We start from the raw sequence: 21,505 nt of genomic DNA on the forward strand, positions 1-21,505 counted from the left end.
TCGTCAGTATGTGTAAAGCATTTTTGGTACAAGTGCTAATAATAAACTCTTATGTGCATGCTAGGCTAAGGAGTTCAGGTAATGCAGTCTGCTGATGACCTCATTAGGCAGAATTTGAAAGAGAAGACCTGACATAGCTTGTTCCCTTTGTGGTTTTGTTGGGAGCTTGTGTAATATACAGAAATCTACTCAGTTAAGAGTAATTTCAGGCACTGTAGTCTGTAAACAGACAAAAAAAAAATATCTGCTTTTTTTTATTTGGCCCTTTCGTGTAAGGAGTGAAGTAACCATTGTTACTTGAGATTTCCTGTAGAGCTTTTTAGTTATTTTGCTTCTGTGACCTACCTGTCTGTCTCTGTAATGGCGTAGGGCTGGTGGCCAGCATGACTTTAGAGAATGATGTGAGAAAACACTGTAGTGTAAAAGATTACAATAATCTTATTGAAGAAGCTTGTTTCTAGAGACTTTTTTTCCCTTAACTGAGAGGAATTCCAGTTTTGTAAGCCTGTATGCTTCTTAATTCAGTTCAACTGATGACCAAAGACTGTGCTGTTTTCTTTAAAACAGTGTTTCATTTCATCAGGTTTAGATCTTCCTTTCCAACTGCACTGGTTTCTGTTCCTGTATTAAATAATACTTTTCAGCTTATAATTCATACACTTGTCAGCTAATTTAATTTCTTTGGGTTGTATCTGTAGGTTGTTCATTCTTGAAGTGTTTTGGTACTGTAAATATATTTAAATGTCAACCCTTAAAAGTACACCATTTTATGTACTTCATCTGTCTACTGGGTTTGGTGCATAGTCTTGCTTCTGTGAGACTATGAGTTTAGGTCAGAAGAAATTGTGATTAGACTTCATGAAGCACTGTATGCTCTGAGTGTAGGTTAACTGACAGCATGTTTTAATATATTACCATTTTCTTGAACAGTTAATTTTATATAAACTATGACACCCCTTCATTTCTAAAATGGCAGTGTGTCTGAGTGTGTAAAGCATTTAGCTTTTAACTACAGAAGGATGTTTATGTTGTTTGTAGTTCAGGCTGTGGTCTTTCTACATTCTACCAACTCTGGTTAGACAAGCACAGTTATTCAGAAACTAAATCCATGTGCCTGAAAAGACATCTACCATCCTTTTTCCAATAAAACATTTTAGGAACTTTAGATACTGTTAAGTAGAGAGAGTCTTCAGGTATCATGGTTCAAATCGTACCTATCCACATTAATGCCCAGATGCAAAGGATTGGGTCAGTAGAATGTTTTTTCATGTGGAAGAGCAGGTATTACTATCACATGTAGTTTTGGGGGAGAATGATTCAAATTTAACTAGGATTTGTTGTTAGTACTGATGCTTTTTTAGTATCTTCTGTAAACTACTATATTAGAAATAAGAATAAATAAAAAAAATATTTGGGGTGCTGCCACATCTCTCCAGCGTATATCTGTAGGATATCTACTGCACCAAAACTTTAGGTACTAAAGGATTAATGCTGGCAGTGATCCACTGGACAGTAGAAAGGAGGAGCAGCGGATCTATGAGATATCTGTCTTACCAGTCTTCCTTAGACCTCTGGCTAGCACAAAGTATGTCAGTACTGCACTGATCACAAGTGTTCACACACAGACTCTAAATTATGTGGGAAATAATCAATTTTGCTTCTTTATCTCTTTGTCAAGAATATCATCTATGCAGGTGAATTTCTTGAACTGTATTTTGTGTTCCACAAAATGCTGTGCAGTGTTCAGTAAACTGAGCATCAGTTAGTTTGATCTATCTCTCTTTGTCTGCGTGAGGTAGGTAGGAACTGCATCTTCAGTATACTTTTGGGTTTTTTAGAAGATGCACATACAACCCTTGCTTGGTACACAGCCATTCTCAGTAGCCTGTGAGTATTTGTACATCTGAGCTAAGACAAAACCAAATGTTTTTAGAACAACCTGTTGAGGTTAAAGAGAAGATAGGTTTGTTTGCCTTTAATGGAGTTGGACTTGATGATCCTTATGGGTCCCTTCCAACTTGAGATATTCTGTGATTCTATGAAATTTAAAAAAAAAAAAAAAAAAGAAGAAGAAAGAAAAGCTGGTATTTGAACCTCACTGGAATACAGCCTTTGTTCTGATTCTTCAGGTTTCCAAACAAAACGATAGTTTCCTGTTTTTAAGTGTTACTTTTAACTTTAATTTTCAGTGTTCTCACTTACTACTTAGATCTTTCATGCTAACAATGTTATTAATCTTTTTATGAGGGCTTGGGGGGAATTGATCAGGTAAGAGAAGTTGTGTAGTACATGATTGAATCAAGTGATCAGTCTGATACAATTACAACTTTGTTGTTAAATTCCTTATAATGCGTTTAATAAATTTGGCTTTAAGGAATGTGACTGTGTCTGAATACCTAATTGCTATTCAGATGCAAAGCTGAATATTAGCTTGAATTCCTGCTTGGATGTTCAAATCATTGTGGGGTTTTTGGCTTTGTTTGTTTGTTTGCTTGGGGTTTTTTTTGTGTGTTTTGGGTTTTGTTTGGTTTGTTTTTGTTTGGTTGGTGTTTTTTTTTCTCTAATCTAGGATGAAACGGGTGCCTATTTAATAGACAGAGACCCAACCTACTTTGGGCCAGTGCTGAACTATCTCAGACATGGGAAGCTGGTTATTAACAAGGACCTGGCTGAGGAAGGTAAGATGTTACTAAATCTCCTGCTTTCTTGTCACTTGCTTATTATTTTCATTGCTTTTGAGTCACCAAAATTAACTTACAAGTAAATGGTAAATTTTAATCAGTGTAGCATTTCGATCTGTTTCAAGTGAAGCTGGTGGGTATCATGCAGTTATAGTATATGCTGTAATTTGAGTGTTTTGAGTATGATTCCTGACTTCACAACCCCCATCCCCAGTTAGAAAGAGAGCATAAATATTCAAGTATGAGGAGAGATGCCCATTATTGTATAATCTTGTATCTTTTCTGCATGACTGTGTGAAATATTTGGATTCAAGCAAAAGAATACTGGCTGCAAAACAAGATTTAGAAAACGTAAAGCGAAGTAAGAGTGCAGTTCTGGGTTGTTCAGATGTGTGGAATATGCTTTTGAAGAGTAAATTCTGACCCCAGCTTCTCCCTCCCTGTCCCAAACTGATGATCTACTTTACACTAATGGAGGATGACTGTTTTAAACCATGTAGTACTAAAACTGTATTAATAAGGTTTTGAAGAAATTGGACAAAGAGAAACACAGTCTAACAATACTAGCAGGAAATAATGTGAAACATAATTTCCATGTGCATTGTTAAACACATAGTATGTGTGGAGAACAGGTAAGGCTTGAACATGTGAGTGGGAGCAGTCTGCAGTATATATCTTTAAGCTTTTGTTTCAGGGTCTGATATCTCAAACGACAGGAAGAAAAATTTTCTGCACGCTTGGAGCTGCAGAGCTTTCCAGTGGGATTGTTTTAATTTCTGTTTCGTATTCCAGCCTGAGGCAGGGGCTGAGCTGTGGTGATCAGTCGGTCTGCTATGGAATGGCATTTGTGCTCCTTTTTTTTGTGTCCAGCCTCTCATTCTGTATGTGAAATGGCATCAGTTTTCTTTGGGGGTTTTTTAGGACAGTTTGTCAGAATGAGCTAAACTTTGAACTACATGTGCCTGAACAAAGCCAGAATTGTTAGGCTGGTAAACAAACTTTTACTAGGGCAAGAGAAATCATTTTCCATAGCCATAGAGAAGATAATCTTAGGAATTGGTTGGGGTTTTGGCCTGGAATCGTTGGTTACACTGTCTTTCCAAAAAATGTTCTCATACTAGGTGTACTGGAAGAGGCTGAATTCTACAATATCACATCACTAATAAAATTGGTAAAGGACAAAATAAGAGAAAGAGACAGCAAGATCTCACAGGTGAGGCTGTTTTCTAGTGTGGTTTTGATTATTTGTTCTATGGCAAGTAGTGGGTGGGTTCCATTTTTGTTTTCCTTAACTGCTCCTTTCCCCAGTAAGGTACTGCATGGCTTCCATCACTGGCTGAGCTGGAACTATTAGGATGCAAAGACTAATATTCTAAATCGCCAGTACCTGCTAGTCTGCTTACAAAGGACACAGACGTATGGTTCTAGTTCTTGTTCAAAAACAGAAAACATTCTAAAGAATTGATCAAAAATGTCTGGTAGTAGCAGAATTTGTCATAATATAATTTCTGGAAATAGTTATTTTAGAAAACAGCTTTTGCAGAATATATTTTTCTCATGTTTAAATACTCTGAATATGATGAGATTGCCTACCTACAGTACAACTGTTACTTATACTGTATGTTTATACAGTGTGTTTATACAGCATATGTACTGATGCTGTTCAGCTCCTGTGATACGCTTTTGTAGCAAAGTTAGTTTCTTTATTTGTAGTGCTATGTAGCTAAGAAGAATCTGCCTCTTCTCATAGCAGCTCATGATTATTTCTTCATGGAAGTGAATATGATAGGGGAATTGTTAAGTAAAGAAAGTATTCAAGTTTGTTCTTTAGCTCTGCCACTCTGGCCTTCCCTGATAACTGAGCGCTCATGGAGACATTACAAAATCATGTTGCAGATTTCTCTTGAAGTCGGGTTGTGGGATAGCAGAGTTGCTCTCATAGCATTTTCTAAAGGGTTTCAGCTGAAATGGTCCTACTTATTTGTTGCTCTGCGTGGGAAACTTTGATAGGGAAATAAAAGACTTTTGAATATGGTCAGACATTCCATAAAGTTAGCCTCTGCAGAACCTCAGCCTTGATTTTGAATGATGTGGTTTGCTACCACATGGAATGATAGGTAAGTCTTAAGAATATTTTGTTGTAACTGTTAAGTAGCACTTTTAGTCCCTGAAACATTTGTTAAGCATTGAGTCTTCTGCAAGGTGATTCTGAACAGATGAGATTTCTTTTGAAAGGCGGAGTGTTCAAGGTGTTGTTGTTTACTGTTTCTAAAGAGGAAGGGTAACTTTAGACAAGTCACAAACACAGTGAAGTCCATGTTGTATTGAGCATCTTATGTTTCTTCTTGAAGGTGCCAGTCAAACATGTGTACAGGGTGCTGCAGTGCCAGGAAGAGGAACTCACTCAAATGGTTTCCACAATGTCCGATGGCTGGAAATTTGAACAGGTAAAAAAACCATACAGGATATAGTTACAAAGTCTTCTAAAAATTCCATTATGTGAAAGAGGAGTATAAAGTCAATTCTATGCATCTTTTTTAAGTCCAGTCATTTTCAGAAATTGGATAGATAAAGATACATAGTTAAGTTAAAATTTTATATTTGTATTATTGTCAGAGAACAACAAAATTGTAGCTTCCCAGGAGGTACATTGTGCTAACTTTCTATAAAAACATCTACATCATGTTTGAAGCTTAATTCTTCAGTGGTTACACACGAGCATTTGAAAGGTGAATAAATTAAAATTAACTACTACAAGTTTATACAAATGGTAGGTCAGATATAAAGAGCTCTGAGTAAAAGAGATTAGCTTGGGAGATGAATGTTTGTCAGGCCCAAACAAGGGTTCTTCAGATAAAGGACAGATACACGTAGGAGGGTGAATGTAACCAGCATGAATGTGAAGCTGGATAGGTGTGAGCTACGTGAATGTTTTCATTCTTTGCCCTGCATAAAAGTCAGTTTGTGTGTACATTCAAGAATGTATTGTAAAATTGCAAGATCTCTGTTACCTTTGCTAATCTCTGTAGGTAAGAAACTAAGTGGCCGCTTCATCCTTCACATTTCTAACCTACCAGAATATTTAAACTGCATTGGAGCAAGGAATCTGTTAACTCTTGAGCGAGACACAAGTGCTCAGCTACCAGCACTTTTTGCAGCGTCTGGTGCCAGCTGTAGGAGAGGCTGGAGTAAGCACAAAGCTCTTGTCATGTGCAGTCTCACTCTAATAACACAACAAAACAACGTTTTAAAAAAGTATGGCACACAAAGGTAAAAGAGAATGTTCTGTTTATATTTGATGAAATGTGTAAGCTGCTGGTGTCATGGAGATGGCCGTGATCAAATAAACTAAACCAGCACAGAAAAAGCTCCTTACGCTTCAGTCCTCTGGCTCAGGTGTTAGCAGGTCTGTTTAGCATGCCAGAAGCTGAATGTAAGTCCCTAGGAAAAGCTGTCATGTAATACACATGACTATTTCTTGACCAGTACATTGACAAAAATTTTTTTTACGCTCTTCATTGTCATGAGAAACTCGCTTTCATTACAAATACAGATTCTTTACTTTTTAACAGATTAAATGATACTATGGCTTTTACCTGTCCTAAAGCCTTGTATTCCTTGGGGATACTGTATTTGGGAGCGGTACTGCTGTGACAGTACAACTGCTGAAAAAAATATTACAATCTCTTTTAGAATTTAGAATCTTTTAGAACTGGAAAATTTCAAGTGGTTTTCTTAAACATTATGTCCTTGTTTCATCAGCTTTCTTTTTACATCTTCCGTCCCCCATGTTGCTTTCTCTTGGACGCCCAGTTTGAGGTACATAAACACAACAGCTGTATGGTCTCATAATACTCAGCTTCTCATTACCTCAGACTAGTCCATCCTCTCTTTTGGTTGTATTGCAGACCTGCTTTTAGCAGACACCATTCATGTGAAACATGATTAGAATATTCTGTATAATCTAAACAGTTTTATTGTTAGGATCTGAGAACACTGTAGCATTTTGGTAACTTTTTATCTTTTCTAAACCTGTGTTGCTCAGCAGCATGCTTCCTTCAGAAGCAGACCTTGGGGTGGCACCTACCACACTTCGTACATATTATCATTGGTGGGGTAGAAATCATCAGCTTTTTCAGAGGCGTAATATTACTATGGGTTGAGAGTCCTTGTGCTCTGTGCCACATATAGTATCTTTTAGTGGTTGGTTTTGGTCAGAAATATGTCTTTCCCCTTAACATTTCAAAATTTTCTTGTAAAATACAATTGGATGTGGTGATTAAATAGGACTGGAAGATGTTAATCTTCTGGTGCACTTAGGTGGATGTAATGATGCACTTTTACAAAGAGTAGGAGTGAAAGTGCTGCTAGGATACTGCAGTCATGTATCAGTCCAAGTTCAAAAATTACTGGCAATAGTTGTGCTGCCCCACTTTTGTGATTTCAGTGGGTTATTTTGTAGATGATCTTTTACTTCAATTGTTACCTTTTCAGGCAATCAGAAAAAACAATGTTTTGGCAATACTGCACAAAGAGAAACTTTGGGCTTTACAAAGTTGCTTCATACAAAGGCTTTAGATGCCAGTCATGTAAATTTTAATGCTGAGTGTAACCTGAGTGTTGCACCATAGTGCTGTCTTAAATACATTTACTGTATAGAAGGATGGTATTTAGCTGCTGCCTTCAAAATGATTCACATAACAACAACAGGATAAAAAAGTAATAATTCATTCTTCATGAGCCTTCTCATCAATAGTAATCTCCAGTTTACTCAAATAGGCAATTTTTTTCTGGTTGTTCACACTTAATTTAAAGTTCTGATCTTTCTTAAGTGCACTGACAGGCTATGCTTTAAATTAAATGAGCTAGGAATTACCATGCATTATTAAGTTAAAATAATTTTTGTAATAAGAAGTTGAGAAATTCAGCTGTGGTTTTGAACTTCTGAGTTATTAGAAATTTGGCAAGTGTGAACAGAGTTCTTGGTACTGATTTTTATGGGAACAAGACAGACAGCTTTTTCCACTCCAGGTATTTTCTTGGATCTTCTGTAAATTACATCTTCTAAAACCAATTTAGAGCACCAAACTTTTTTCCTCCAGTTGACTTCATATGTTTCCTGAGCTGTATTTTATCAATATCTGGAACAAGATTAAGCTCTTTCATACCCAGCCTTGATATATATGTATCAGCTTTATATAACACCTTCCAGTCTTATATCCACGTTACCTTCTGCAACATGGCAACTATGACAGGAAAATAATGCTCACTTTCATAATGCACCAAACTGTTTATGTTTTACAGAGTAGTTGGCTACACCACAGTGATGTGGGGAGTTTTCTGACTTATCAGTAGTTCTTAACTTCCCTTGAAATTGCAAAGGGCTTTGCAACTGCCTCCATAAATTTGAAGTATGTTGAAATTAAAGTTGTACCTTGATAGCAACCTGTTCTAGTGGCAAGTAAATGTTACCTGAACGTTTCAGCTCATCTGTTATTTGTATGATTTGGACAACAGTATGTGCTTCAGCTTTACAAAGGTTTCTTTTTGTGTTTTGCTTTGATTGGTTATTTCAGCTTGTCAGTATAGGTTCCCAGTACAGCTGTGGCCGGGCCCAGCAGTCAGAGTATCTGCTCATAGTGTCACGGGAAGTGAAAGGGGAAGAGAGATGCTTCCAGAAATGCTGCAGTGAGGTGTGTCACACCTTTCTTTTTGCCCTCACACTGATATGCTTGGCCTCCTTGCGTTTCTGCTGCTTTCAAATCATTCCACTTTATTCCTGGATGTACAGCACATAGTAATTTGTGTGTATTTGTGACTAGCTTTTATTCACAGTATTTCATTATACATTATGAATGTTTATATTGTAAAAATAATAAAACAGCAATCAACAAACCCACCCACCCCCAGTTACTTAGTTAAGGGTTTTCCTTAAGAAAAGTTCTTACTTTCTCAATAGGTGACTTTTCCTTAAATCTTCCTCCAAAGTTAGCAGCCTTTGATCCAAACATTAGGAGCCCTGTAAACAAAGCTTCGAGTTCACTGGGTTCAGAAAGGGACATTTCTTTGTTAATCATTGCCCCAGTTCGAGTGTATTTCATCCACCTAATAGCCAGTTTTGTTCTGAGTTCAAACCCTTTATTTCTGCTAACTCAGAAGTTAACCGCTCTTTTAGGCAGATGAAATATTTTTAAACTGGAACATCAAATAACAGAATTTTTCAGAAATAAAATGTGGAAGAATGAGGGGAGAACAAAACCAGCAGTTTTAAATCTTGTCTCAAGTGGGAAGAAAGTCCTGGGGGGGGGGTTGGCTTTATTTTTTGTTGTTTTGGGTTTTTCCCCCCTTGGGAAATTTCCTCAAAACCCAAATGAAGGATCATAGCTTCATTTACTGGCTTTTTGGGTTGTCTCATCTTTCCCCTCACCCTCAGGTCACGGCTTTTTAAATTGCTGTGTTACTTCCCAGTGTTGAAGAGTCTGGGAGGGATTTTTTGCTAACAAGTAACATTGGAGGCAGTTTCCAGTTCTTTAAGTAGCTGTACTCTGTTTTGAAGTGTCATATATGAATTGATTTGGGAACCTGGTGTTCTGTGGTATTTTTCATTAGTAAAATACTCTGAGTACTTGTTCTTTTCCTTGCTATATGTATGCTCACTCAGTCTGAAAGATCTGTATAACGTCATGAAGGTAACATGACAGTAAAGTGGCTTGATATGAGCCGAATCTTGCCTATGAGTTCACATGGGCACTTAGCCATGCAATTCCAGATTTTAAACCTGGAATGTTGCCTAGTTGTATTCCAGAATCTGCTTTCAATGTACCAACAATGTAACTGTTTCTTAAAGTTGTATAGGTAACATTCAAAATGTGGAATTAATGCACTGGGTTTGCAGACTTTCTGGAACCGAGTAGGAAATGTGACCTGTTGTTAAGGATGTGTAGGGTGCAGGCAGCATGATGTTATTCATGCGCTGATGTCCTAGGTAGTTGAAAGTAAAATTCAGCATAATTAAATGGGAGATGAGGAAAGGCGGGTATAAAATTTAAAAAAAAAAAAAAAACACAAAAAAAACCCCACAAAAAAAAACAACTGGAAGGGAATTATTTTCCTTCCTCCTCAATTTGATGTCTGACAATTGCATTAAGAGACCTGAAATAAATATGCTAAATATGCTTGTGATCCTGGTTTCACTCTTCAGTGCTCAGCTTAACAACTGATGTGTATGTATCTCTATAGCCTTTTGCAAATCCTTTGAGAAGGCAGCAGAATGAACTCTAAAAGCCATAGCGGCATTCTTACATGCATATAACCTGTGTAAAAAAAAATGAGGAGAGGACTTTCTTTTTTTCTATCTAAAACCAAGAAAAAGACAAACTTTCTAGTGTACAAGGAATTCACCATGTCTGCAAAAGAACTAATATTCAAATATAAGAATATTTGAATAGAATTTGAGAATAATTGTTATGAACTTTACTTGATTTTGAGAATCAGACCATCACACAAAGAGAAGGAAGTTGGTAGTCATGAAGTAGAAGAGTTAGTTAATATGAGTAACTCCAGTGAGAAGCCAAGAAAGACAGGGATGCAGTTTGTGCAAGTTGGAGTGGTTATCTGTGATGGTAATACTATTGCTAATTTGTCCTGCAAATGTACTGTATAGATTCTGAATCAATATTGTTAAACTAGTATAGCAAATCTGCATAGGCAGGTTATGGAAATAGCGGCCAATTTTGAGATCTCTCTCAATTCAGTTAGGCGTGAAATTTGTTCACTTCAAAACCAACATTCCTAGAAGTGATGCACCAACCATTTTGCCTATTCATAGGGATATTTTTAGGTGTACAGTCATTGATTCAAGACAGGAAGCGATTCATATATTTTGCTGCCATTGAGTAACTTGATGCAGGAATCATTTGACCTGTTCTCTCAGCTATACTACTTTTATCATCTGTTTTTCTTAAATAGTCTATTTTGAAATTTTTGAAATTGAAAGTTATACTCTCACAGAGCTGCAGACTTAGGAAAAGTTTCTCAGAAAGTTACCTCATTATTGTCCCTGAAATCATTCTTAAATCTTTCCTCTTTGAAAAAAACGCCTAACCATAGCTAGGCATCAGGTAGTCACCATCCACTTTATGTATGCCAGACTGTTTGTGGTTTTTAACTTTGCTCTATTTGATTGTCAGCTTTTATCTTACTTAGAAGTTCAATCTTTATGAGACAGGAACTTCCCTGTTATTTCTTAAGTCTTTTCAGGAAAATCCTGACCTGTACTGGCACATAAAGTAATATAATGCAAATAAATATATTTCTGTTGATCTAATTATGATGATAATGATTGTAATAATAATTAATATTAGTAATAATTAATTATGATAATAATAATACTTCTTTCCATTCCTGTCTTTTTTTAGTTACAGCTGACAGCCTACTAGTGTCAGCACCCTTATTCAGTGCAGTGAATGGATCATGATCTAATAAATTTTCTGTGATAAGTAACATTGTCATTTTCCTGTGCTTGGTTATGACACTGTTGGTGCTCCTGGACGCTCAAGCAGGATCACACTGCTTTAATAAGGAGTGTAATGAAACAGGTCATGGAAGGAAAAAAAACATGAGGAGAAATACATACACACATGTATATAAATTTATATAGAATCAGAAAAATCTACGAAATTCAGAGTTTCAAAATGTTCTTTTTTTCCTCCTTAAGTTCTTGGTCACTAAAACTCCCTACTGGTTAAGCCCCATGAGCCAGAAAGAGTTTGTCCTTTCCAGAAGTCTGAGAAACAGTAGGCTGGATAATCTGATATCCTTTTCCTGTGCATTGTAATGCATGTTTTGCAGACCTCAGATTACTCTGATTTGTTGTAGGTTCTTTTTTTGGGGGGATGGGGAGGCATGGCAGGGACAGACAGACATGGGGTCAGGGAGTTTAGCAATTCCTTCCAGTTTATCAGCATCCTTCTTAAAGTGTTGCCACCAACACTGGGAACAGTGGGGTGACTTTTGGAATACAAGTGCTAAAATATTACTTTATTTCTGATCAGACTTTCAGACACAACAGTTCAGTTCTAATCTGCAATAATTTTCCATGGTTTCTTTTTCTTCCATCACCCTTATTACTGCTGATTCTTCGCAAAAAGCTACAATGAAGTTTCTAGCATGCTATTGATACTATGCCAATAATACATTCTTAGTTGCACGTATGTGGAACTGCTTACAAGAGTTATCACATGTTGGAGTTTCAAAGAACTTGTGTTTAATGTTGCAAGAGTGACTATCTTGAAATGCACCAGCTGAGTAGTAATGGCAAAAAGTCATGCAGATGTTTTGCAGTCAGCTAAATTGATAGTGCTATCCAACTGGCTAATAAGTAATTGGTCTGCCACATCTCCTAGAAAGACATAGGTGCAAAAGGTCAGCTTTTTTAGATCATGAAGCATTAGCGAGGGATGTGAGCAGCTATCAGCTGAGGACCTATCAACCTTCTTGGACTAGGATTGATGGTTTGGGTCTTGTAGCATATCAACTTTCAGAGAGGTAATTTATTTATTTTGACTGTCAATGAGTAAAGAATTCTATTTCCTTCTGGTAGTTGTTATCATAGCTTATCTGATATCAGATTCTTGCCATTTTGCAAGAAGAAAAGTTGGCTGTATACTAAATCAAAATTATTCTTCAAACTTCTCTTCAGAGAAGGTAGATTGTGTGGCTTTATTTAAACATGTATCCAGCTTTTTGAATGTTTTCTAGCCTTTAAGTAGGTTAAAATTACTGTTTAAAGTAGTCCTACATTTTATCTCAGTAATTGAAGCAGTTACTGTATTTGAATTATATGGTTTGTAATTGCTATATAATATATAGGATAAACTTTACACCACTTCAGCAGACTTAGAGGCAGCTTAACTGCTTTTCTTCTGAAAATTTGTGCATGATGTTTTTTGCTGATAGGGAAGAGAATCAACAAATCTCTCTATATGAAGTAAGTCTGGGTTGATTTTCCAGCTTTTCAGTGGACTTTCTTAGCCCATTTTGTGCAACTAAGCAACTAGTTACTTTTTGGGGTTTATGATTCTATGTTATACAAACATGCTATGGTGCAGACTACAGAGTATCCCTTGTGAAAGATTAATAGACTTAATGTCTCAAGATAAACGGTGTCTTTGTATTCCAGTGAGGATGTATTGGTGCTTCTAAAAAAACTGGGAGTTTGTATCTTCATTACATGGTTTTTGTGGAAAAAACATCTTTATCGCATTCATTTTTGATCTGCCTGTGTTCATTACTGACTATGTATGCATTTTGCAAAATTAGAGTGATGTTAGGAGTGGAGGAGGGAGGGAAATGCTTCTGGTGATCACACCCAGACAGTGTAGTTAAAGTAGGCAGGTTGAGAGCACTGAATTCTGATTGCCAGTACTGTTCATTGGACGCTGAGCCTTGTATGCTGTAATACCATCAGGGTCCAAAAACTTTGACATTGCCTAGGCCTGGCATCAGGTTGGTTCATTGTGCAGACATACTGCCTGCTGCTCTTTGTCTGTGGAGGTGCTTGCTTGGCTGTCTTACCACAGTGCTGGAACATCTGCACATCTCTCCTCTCTCCTTAAAAGTACTATGAGGCTTTATTTTCTCCCGACAGTGCTATATGGAAGCTGTGTTTAACTTTGGTGTATTTCCCCTTTTGTTGGGGGAATAACCTTATCACTGAAGTACGGGTTCTGAACCAAGATTTCATCTTGGCTGCATCTTCCCTGCTTTAAAAAGGCTTTTACTCTGTTTGGTGCTCTGCTAGACTAATGACAGTACAGAGTTTGGATTTAGACAGGTAACTATGGTGTTGCAAATGCTGTTGCCCTAAAAAACAAGTGAATCCATTTCTATGGGGCCATTACCAGGATATTTTAATGATATAAGTAAGAGAGATTGGGGAATAGGACAGCCTGATAATGTGTGGTGACTTGGTAGGTAGATTTACTATAGTTTTGGTAATAACATGTAGATAGAGTGTACCTGTGCAATAGGTTGATTTTTAGGGCTTTGATCTGTGTCAATAGTAATAGCCCCATACATTATCTTGTCAGACTTTTGAAGTAAACCTTTAAAATATGTGAACCAGCTACATCTGAATTGATTCAGACTTGGAAAGACAGGCTATGTAAAGCTTCTAGCATTAGTAAGTGTGTAAGGTAAGACAAGTTACATGAAATTTCTGCCATTTGATAAATGTACTGATGATCGGTACTGATGTTGAGTGTATCCTTCTTTCTCAGTAAATTGTCATTTATGATTCAATACTGAGACTTGTAGAAGCTTGTAAATACATCATGTCTCATTATACATGGCTTCTGCTTGTAGTGCTTCCTTAACTTCCCTGTAGCAGTAGGTATGAGCTTCAGATGTTAAGCTTGGTGTCCCACCATGCTGTGTCTTGCTCTTTTCCAATCAAATGAAAATTTTGTCTTTGTCTACTCAAACTGTGCTTTAATAGAAGTACCATTGCTCTAGGTAAGGTGGTGGGTATCCCTTCAGGCTAAAGTGTTTCCTGCATGCATCCATTTACATGTTAAATCATGCCACATTTAAGATACCACATACAAACTTTTTAAAAATTAACTTTGGAGGATGGGAAAGTTTCCAGTATATAACAGAAACAGGGAACAGGCTACTTCTCTACTGGCCTGCCTCTGTAGCCTTTTCTTTCACGGTATAATCATAACCGTAAATCATTAATTATGTAAATGTTTAAAAAGAAAAACTATGTTTATCTCATCATCAGAGTGTCAGTGTATTTGTCAACATCAAAATGTGTTTGCATTGGAGTGGAGAATCATGCTTCAGGCACAACCAACAGTCTGAAGGTTGAGGAGTGTTTGTACTAATGACAAGTATTTATGGAATTTTTTTAATGTGGAAATGCGATTGACTTTTTTTTGTTTTTTCTCCCCCCATCTTTCAGCTGGTCAGTATTGGTTCATCCTATAACTATGGCAATGAAGATCAGGCTGAGTTTCTGTGTGTTGTCTCAAAGGAATTGCATAACACTCCCTATGGCACAACCAGTGAACCCAGTGAAAAAGCAAAGGTAATTTACTAAACGTTGGACTGAAGAAATGGTGTCAAATTGGGTGGGCTTCACTAAGTTGTGCTAGGCCTACCTTTGTTCTGGACCATTATTTAATTGCCTTTTTTCCCTTTCACTTATGATTAATAATGGTTCCCTGTCCATTGTATGAGAGACTGTAAATGGTACAGCCACCTTGCATTTCTTATACCAAATGGGTTCTCTACATGCAATACTCTGTACTGTTCCTGATACCTGTCCTGTTTTTTTGAGTATTGGCAAATGTTTGGTGTTACAGCTGAGAATCTAGGTTTTGTTTCTAATGCATTTGAATGGTTCCTTATTCTGCCACTGTTCAGTCAAAACCTGTTTTTCTTGCTTGAGTTCAGCTGAAGAAGTCTTACCATCAGGAATGGAGGTTGTAATATGCTGTCTCTGAAAAACATACCCATGCAATATGTTATAAAATGAAGGTATTTGTTAGGTTAATATTTTCAGGTTTCTACCTGGTTCTCTACTTTTCTGTAACTGGCTTTATAAAAAGATTGTAATGGGCACAATATCTTAGCATTTTACTTGGTTGTCTTTCAGAGTTTGTACAAGGGAAAATGTAAATACACAACTGAATAGTAGTAAGGCAGACTGCTTATGTACTTAAGTGTACTCTTATCTTCAGTGCATATTGAACAGTTTTTATCATTGTATCTACTTTGTATGAGGAGGCGACTACAGACGACTGGATACTTCTGTAGTTGGCTTAAAAGCTTTTGATTTAGTATATGTAGATGGAAAGCAATTGGTAAAACATCAAAGATTCCATTTTCAAGAATCTCCTTCAATGAAATTTTTTTAATAGTGCTAAGAATTGATCTGGGTCTTGGCACTGAGGCCTCAAATAGGTAAAACTTCACTGCTTTCTGTGCCTTGTCACTTGGTTATCCAGCTACACATATGGAGACATTTTTGTAAATTGCGCTATAAAAACACTCCAAACTTTCTTTTGGATTCTTATTGAAATGATTAATTTATGCTAATGGTTGAGATAAAACTTCCAAAGAGCTGTAAGGCATTAATGTAGTCAAGGGTAAACAGTAAACCTGGGAAAGCCACACTCACTCTTTCCAAAACCCTAGTCAAGGTCTGCTTTTGCCAGAGTGCTTCAGAAAAACTTTAGCAGTAGACAAGTTAAAGAAGTGTGTGGTAATAATTTAGGGCTGAGATATGTACCTGAAATAAAACATGGAATTCTAGAACCTAATAAACATTTTCATAAGGAATGGTAGTACATCTTCAGGCAACTTCATAAGTTGCCAGAGTTACACTGCATCCTTAATGTAAAAGAAAATATGGACCAAATGAAACTATTAAATCCTAAATACAAAAGTTCACTGTGCAGTACAGCTCTGTAGATTCAGTCACTCTGAGAGAAGCAGAATCATTGAAGTGCTTCTTTGTCGTTGTTTCAGAGAAGAGAGCACAGCGTAATTTGACCAGGGTGATGAATAATAATTTATTTTTGGTTGGAGTTTTAAACAGTCAGTCTTTCTGCCCTGGAAGAATTGAGCTGTTGCTAGTAATTAATGACAATACTTGAAGAATTATTTTTTATATATTGTGTTTCTAATATGTAAAAAAAATATTGATCTATATTGTGCCTGGAAAAAAAAAAAAAAGAAAAAAAAAACTTTTTGCTGAGAAGTTTCTGACAGCTGTGTTCAGGAATCTTGACTGGATAGACCTTGGGAGCTCTTGTCTCAATATTTCCCTCTTAGCCAATGTTAATCCTCTAGTCTGCAATCTGTTCATTAGTGTCAGAGTTGGTCTTTGTGAAGTTCATATGATTGAAAATCTGGTATCCAGTGATATATACAGAACGTATTCATGTACTGGCACTGACTTCTAGAAGCCATGAGAAAGTCTTCCTATCACTTTTACAGGAAGTTAGGTTAGAGAAAACAAAAATGTACCAGTATGTAATTTTTATTGACAAGCACTTCAATTTTAATTTATAATACTGGACTTTCAGAACAGGAAAAAACACTTTCTGATAGCCCATTTAATCAAGCTTCACCTTCATTCCTTCTTAAGAGATTTTTTTTCTTGTGTTTTCTTTTTTTGGAAAACAATGTGCATAGTAAGTTAGTAGTTGACTTCCACATAACCTTCTAATACAGCTAAGCAAAAGAGGTTAACGGCATTGGGGACATTGACTTAAATGGTTCCAGTGGCTTTAACTGGTAAGCATGGCACTACTGAAAGATAATCTGTATTCACATGAGCATTCTTCCCTTTTATACCACTTTATTGATCTGTCACTCTTGGGACAAATGACCAAAGCTTATTCATAACATCTGCATCCAGAGTTAGATTCTCAAGTGCTATCCTTTCCCATCCATGGTGAAGAGTTACATGGATTTAAAGTACCAGCTTTGCAGTTTTATTTAAATTTTCTCTATACTTCTGGTCCCTATTGTTTTGTTGCATGGCACTGTTGACTTCTATCTGCTGATTTTAGGACATTTGAAAAAGGAAATTTTAATGAAATCTGTAATGTTCCTCATTGAAATTCCTTGCTGTCATACTTTCTTACAAAGAGAGGGAGTCCCAGATAAAAGTAAATAAATGTCGTTCCCAGATGCTTCAAGTATAAATGGACTGTACTTTGTTGCAGCTCTGACTCACTTGCAATCTCTTCTTTTCCCTTCCTTTCTCTATACTTGCTGCATGCTGCATGCCACTCAGAGTGAGGATGAAGAAACGGATTACGATATGAATGACTCAGATTAAGTGTAAATGTCATGGTGAGCACTAGCTGCCCTAGGATTTTACCCAGATGCTTTTCTGCCCCATCCAATTCCTACCCCCAGTAGTGGTGCCCTTTGGCTAGCCCTGGTGGTGTGTGTGTTTGTGGTTATAGTTGTGGCACGGTTAGCAAAGGTAGTTTTCCTGTTCTGGATATTATTTCTTCAACAGAATAATTAGTGTTACTGTTACAAGCTGTATTGTGATTGGTTCCTTTGAACCAATCTCTTTGCTGAGAAGGAGAGCTCTTCATGTAGATTCCAGGGTCAGAATTGCTTTTCATTTTTATTTTCCATGCACCAGCTTTTCTGTTCAAATGTTGGGGTTTTTTACATGTTGGGTCATCTGATACAAACTTACAGTATACATTTCTGGTAAATGTCTGATTTGGCAAAAAGTTAGTGAACTTGACTGAAGTGCAACATAGTCAAAAGATGGTCTTCTGATAATTTTGGAACTGACAACTTTTGAATCAAGACTTGGCAAATATAAGTAAATATTGTGATCTTGGTGCTACAGTTATATTTGTCGTAGGAAACAACTCTCTCTGAGGAGGGATCAGGTCCTTTCCACTCTAGTATGACATCTTATTGAAGTCACAAGTGGGAGAACACAAAGTTGCATCACAAAGAACAACTGTTTCAACCTTTTTCTGATGTGTCTGCAAGCACTGCTCATATTTATTCTACTATCCAATTTCTAGAAGGTAACTTATCATTGAATGTTCGGTGATACAGTGTGCGGGTAGTCATTTGAGCCTGTATAAATTGAAGATACCATTGCATGAGATGGAACTCCAGCTTCTCATGTATACACCTGAACTTTTTAGTTGTAAAACAACCTTACACTTCTTCTTTCTCAAGTGTTGCTTCCACATGGCTGAAGAAGAACCTATTTTATTTTCTTAACTGATGCTAACAGAAACTACTGCTCAGGTAGAATAAGGTATTTTGCCAAGTCTTCAGGAATGGCTGTAAGGAATGGATCAGATCTGAAGCTTTTTTGAAAAAAATAAACTGGCACTGTGCTGGTATTGAAAGCAAGCTTCTTAAGCTGCCTGAGAGACAAACAGTCCTTAAAACGCTATTCTATATGCACCAGATTTATTTTGAGTGGGAGGAAATAGTTATTCTGTTCTGCTTCCCTAAGAAGCAATCACACTCGGGGCCCCTACGATATGAGAGTTCATTCAACATGGTTTAGAGTTTGTCAACTTTGGATGTGGTGCACCTGGAGCAAAAATGGAACTGAAACATGAAAATAAAGAATCTTTTTGTCAGATCTGCACTAGGGTCAGGTCAGTCCCCAGTATCAGTACAGACCAGGTGATGAATGGATTGAGAGCAGCACTGCAGAGAAGGACTTCAGGATATTGGTGGGTAAAAAAACTGGATATGAGCCAGCAACATAAACTTGTAGCCCAGAAAGCCAATTATCTGGGACTGCATCACCAGCAGCATGGCCAGCAGGTCAAGGGAGGTGATTCTTCCCCTCTACTCTGCTCTGGTGAGACCCCCACCTGCAGCACGGTGTCCAGCTCTGGGGTCCCCAGCACAAGAAAGACATGTTAAAGTGGGTCCAGAGGAGGGACACAAAAATGGTCTGAGGACTGGAGCACCTCTGCAATGAAAACAGGCTGAGAGAGTTAGAATTGTTTGGCCTGGAGAAGATAAGGCTCCAGGGAGACCTTATTGCGGCCTTCCAATGCTTAAAAGGGGCTTATAAGAAAGATGGAGAAAGACATTTTACCAGGGCCTGTAGTGACAAGACAAAGGGCAATGTTTTTAAACCGAAAGAGGGTAGATTCAGATTGGATATAATGACAGAATCTTTACTGTGAGGGTGGTGAGGCACAGGAACAGGTTGCCCAGGGAAGGTGTGGATGCCCCATCCCTGGAAGTGTTCAAGGTTGGGTTGGGGCGGGGGGAGCTTTGAGCATCATTTCAAGCATTTCACCTTGTGAAAGATGTCCCTGCCCATGGATGAAGGGGTTGAACTAGATGATCTTTAAAGGTTCCTTCCAACCCAAACCATTTGGTGATTCTGTATTCTAAAGTGTGCAGACAGAGGAGCATTATCAGTGAAGTCACCTGTTTAGCTAGTAAAGCACGTTCTCAAATGAAAACTTCGTCTGTGCCTGGTTCTGCTCCAGACATACTCCTCAATCCTAGCTATTAACAGTTTGTGAGAAGACCTGACATAACTGTTTCGAATTTTATTGACCTCTATTAGTGTTGAGCTGTCTTCTTTTGACAGTTTTGCTCAGTAAGCCACCAAAGTTTTTAGGAATAGTCTTATTACAGGGCTTTTCAGGAAAAAAAAGGAGGAATTTTGAATTGTAGAACAGAGTCAAGTCACCATTTCAATATTTAGTAAGTACGTACAATTTTGATACAATTCCTGATAATTGGAATTCATTTTCTTCTTTTGACAAAGTCACTGTCCATGACTAGTACTCTTTCACACAGTTTCTGAGCAGAGGTGGATGGAACACCTCTCATGGGAGCTTGCTGATTGGAAATCATTTCCCCTTTAGTAAAGGTAGGGGTTACAGAAGAATTACCAAGAAAACTGTGTTAAAATATTGCCTGATCTGATAGAATTTTCTGCTTTACATTGGGTTTACTGGCTCAGTGAAGTGTGCAAAGTTCAGCATCCAGATCTGGCTTAGCTTTATCTTATTGTATGTATTCTTGAAGCCACAGAAAATAGTTCTAACTCTTAATCTTAGAAGTACTTTTTGTCTTCTATGAGAGAATAAACTCAGATGTTTCATTTTAAATTGAAAAGATTCACGGAATTAATAGATCCAGTATTATCTTCTCACTGCAGAGGTGCTTGTTTCAGCCATATTTTTCTCTGTTGGAGATTGTTTCACTTACGTCTTGGCTGCGTCAGACCATTACCCACTGTGGGGACATCTACTCCAGCACTTTGTTCTCAGCTGTGAGCAACAGCAGCTACTTGAGGAAAGTATTTTAAGTATGAAGCATATTTATAAAATTAACTCTTGATATATTTCCCCACCTTCCAGTAAGTCTCAGTTTAGGAATTTTGCCTTCAATCCTGCATCCAGATCATTGTATGAAAGCTACAGTGACACTATGATGCCGTGAGCAGGTATCAGTGACCCTGTGTTCTGTAAGTTTGTCTGATGCCTTTTGGATGTATTATACCAGCAGCTGCTGAGCAATTTTCAGGGCCTGGCGTTTCCTCACAGAATTCACTTACATCTTTCCTACAGTTTCATATGAAATGCTTTTTGCTTAGTACACATAGTAAATTATCTTAATGGAATACACAATGTTTGCATATAAAATATACCCTAAAGCATGTCATGGCCGGCAGGAAACATCTTTCTTTATTTTGGAAATTTGTCAAAGTAGCTACAGTGACAACTGGCTTCCTAACTTCAAAATAATACTACAGAATTTGAAATTAAAAATAACTTTGTATGTACAGAGTGAGATCCAGGTACTGCAGGAAGTGCAGTGAGCAAGTGATAAAATGGATTTTTTAATTATTTTTTTTTAAGCTAACACTGAACTGTCTCTGAACTGTCCCTGAGGCACACAAATGGTGACAGGTTCTTTATGAACTCCAGTCCTTAAAAAAAAATCCTGTGGAGTTGTGGAAAGCAGGTGAGACCCTACTTGACTACAGTCACTGAGAGAGGCGTATTAGGCTTGATGACTGCTAGAGGCTACAATGTTATCAACATTTTAACAATATTTAAAAGAAACCAAATATCTATACTTTGAATAAAAAAGCATACATGAAACTACTGTGCTGTGTTAAGCGGTTGCCAATGTTTAACTGACAAGCACAAAGACTGAAGGGTTGGTGTGTGCTGTCAGATTTTGTGGGTCCTCTGGGATGGAATATGCTACTGAGTACTAGCATCAGGTGTTTGCCTTAGTATCAGACTACAGTGAAATCACTGTAGAAGGGA

General features: G+C 37.3%; 1 protein-coding gene across 6 annotated transcripts in view; it reads left to right on the plus strand.

The window, feature by feature from the left end:
* The window catches only part of KCTD5 (potassium channel tetramerization domain containing 5), a 37,044-nt gene that overhangs the window by 7,613 nt on the left and 7,926 nt on the right, over nt 1-21,505 (plus strand). For 2 of the 6 annotated variants that reach the window (XM_055803840.1, XM_055803839.1), the window contains exons 2-6: nt 2,570-2,678; nt 3,803-3,894; nt 5,033-5,128; nt 8,258-8,374; nt 14,647-14,772. In XM_055803840.1, coding sequence (XP_055659815.1) covers nt 2,570-2,678; nt 3,803-3,894; nt 5,033-5,128; nt 8,258-8,374; nt 14,647-14,772 — 540 coding nt within the window. Of the gene's footprint in view, nt 1-2,569; nt 2,679-3,802; nt 3,895-5,032; nt 5,129-8,257; nt 8,375-14,646; nt 14,773-17,493; nt 17,553-21,505 lie in introns of all 6 variants that reach the window. The other 4 variants (XM_055803843.1, XM_055803842.1, XM_055803838.1 and 1 more) reach the window with 3 other exon arrangements.

The sequence above is a fragment of the Falco peregrinus genome, chromosome 5 (assembly GCF_023634155.1).
Source record: "Falco peregrinus isolate bFalPer1 chromosome 5, bFalPer1.pri, whole genome shotgun sequence".
Taxonomy (NCBI): domain Eukaryota; kingdom Metazoa; phylum Chordata; class Aves; order Falconiformes; family Falconidae; genus Falco; species Falco peregrinus.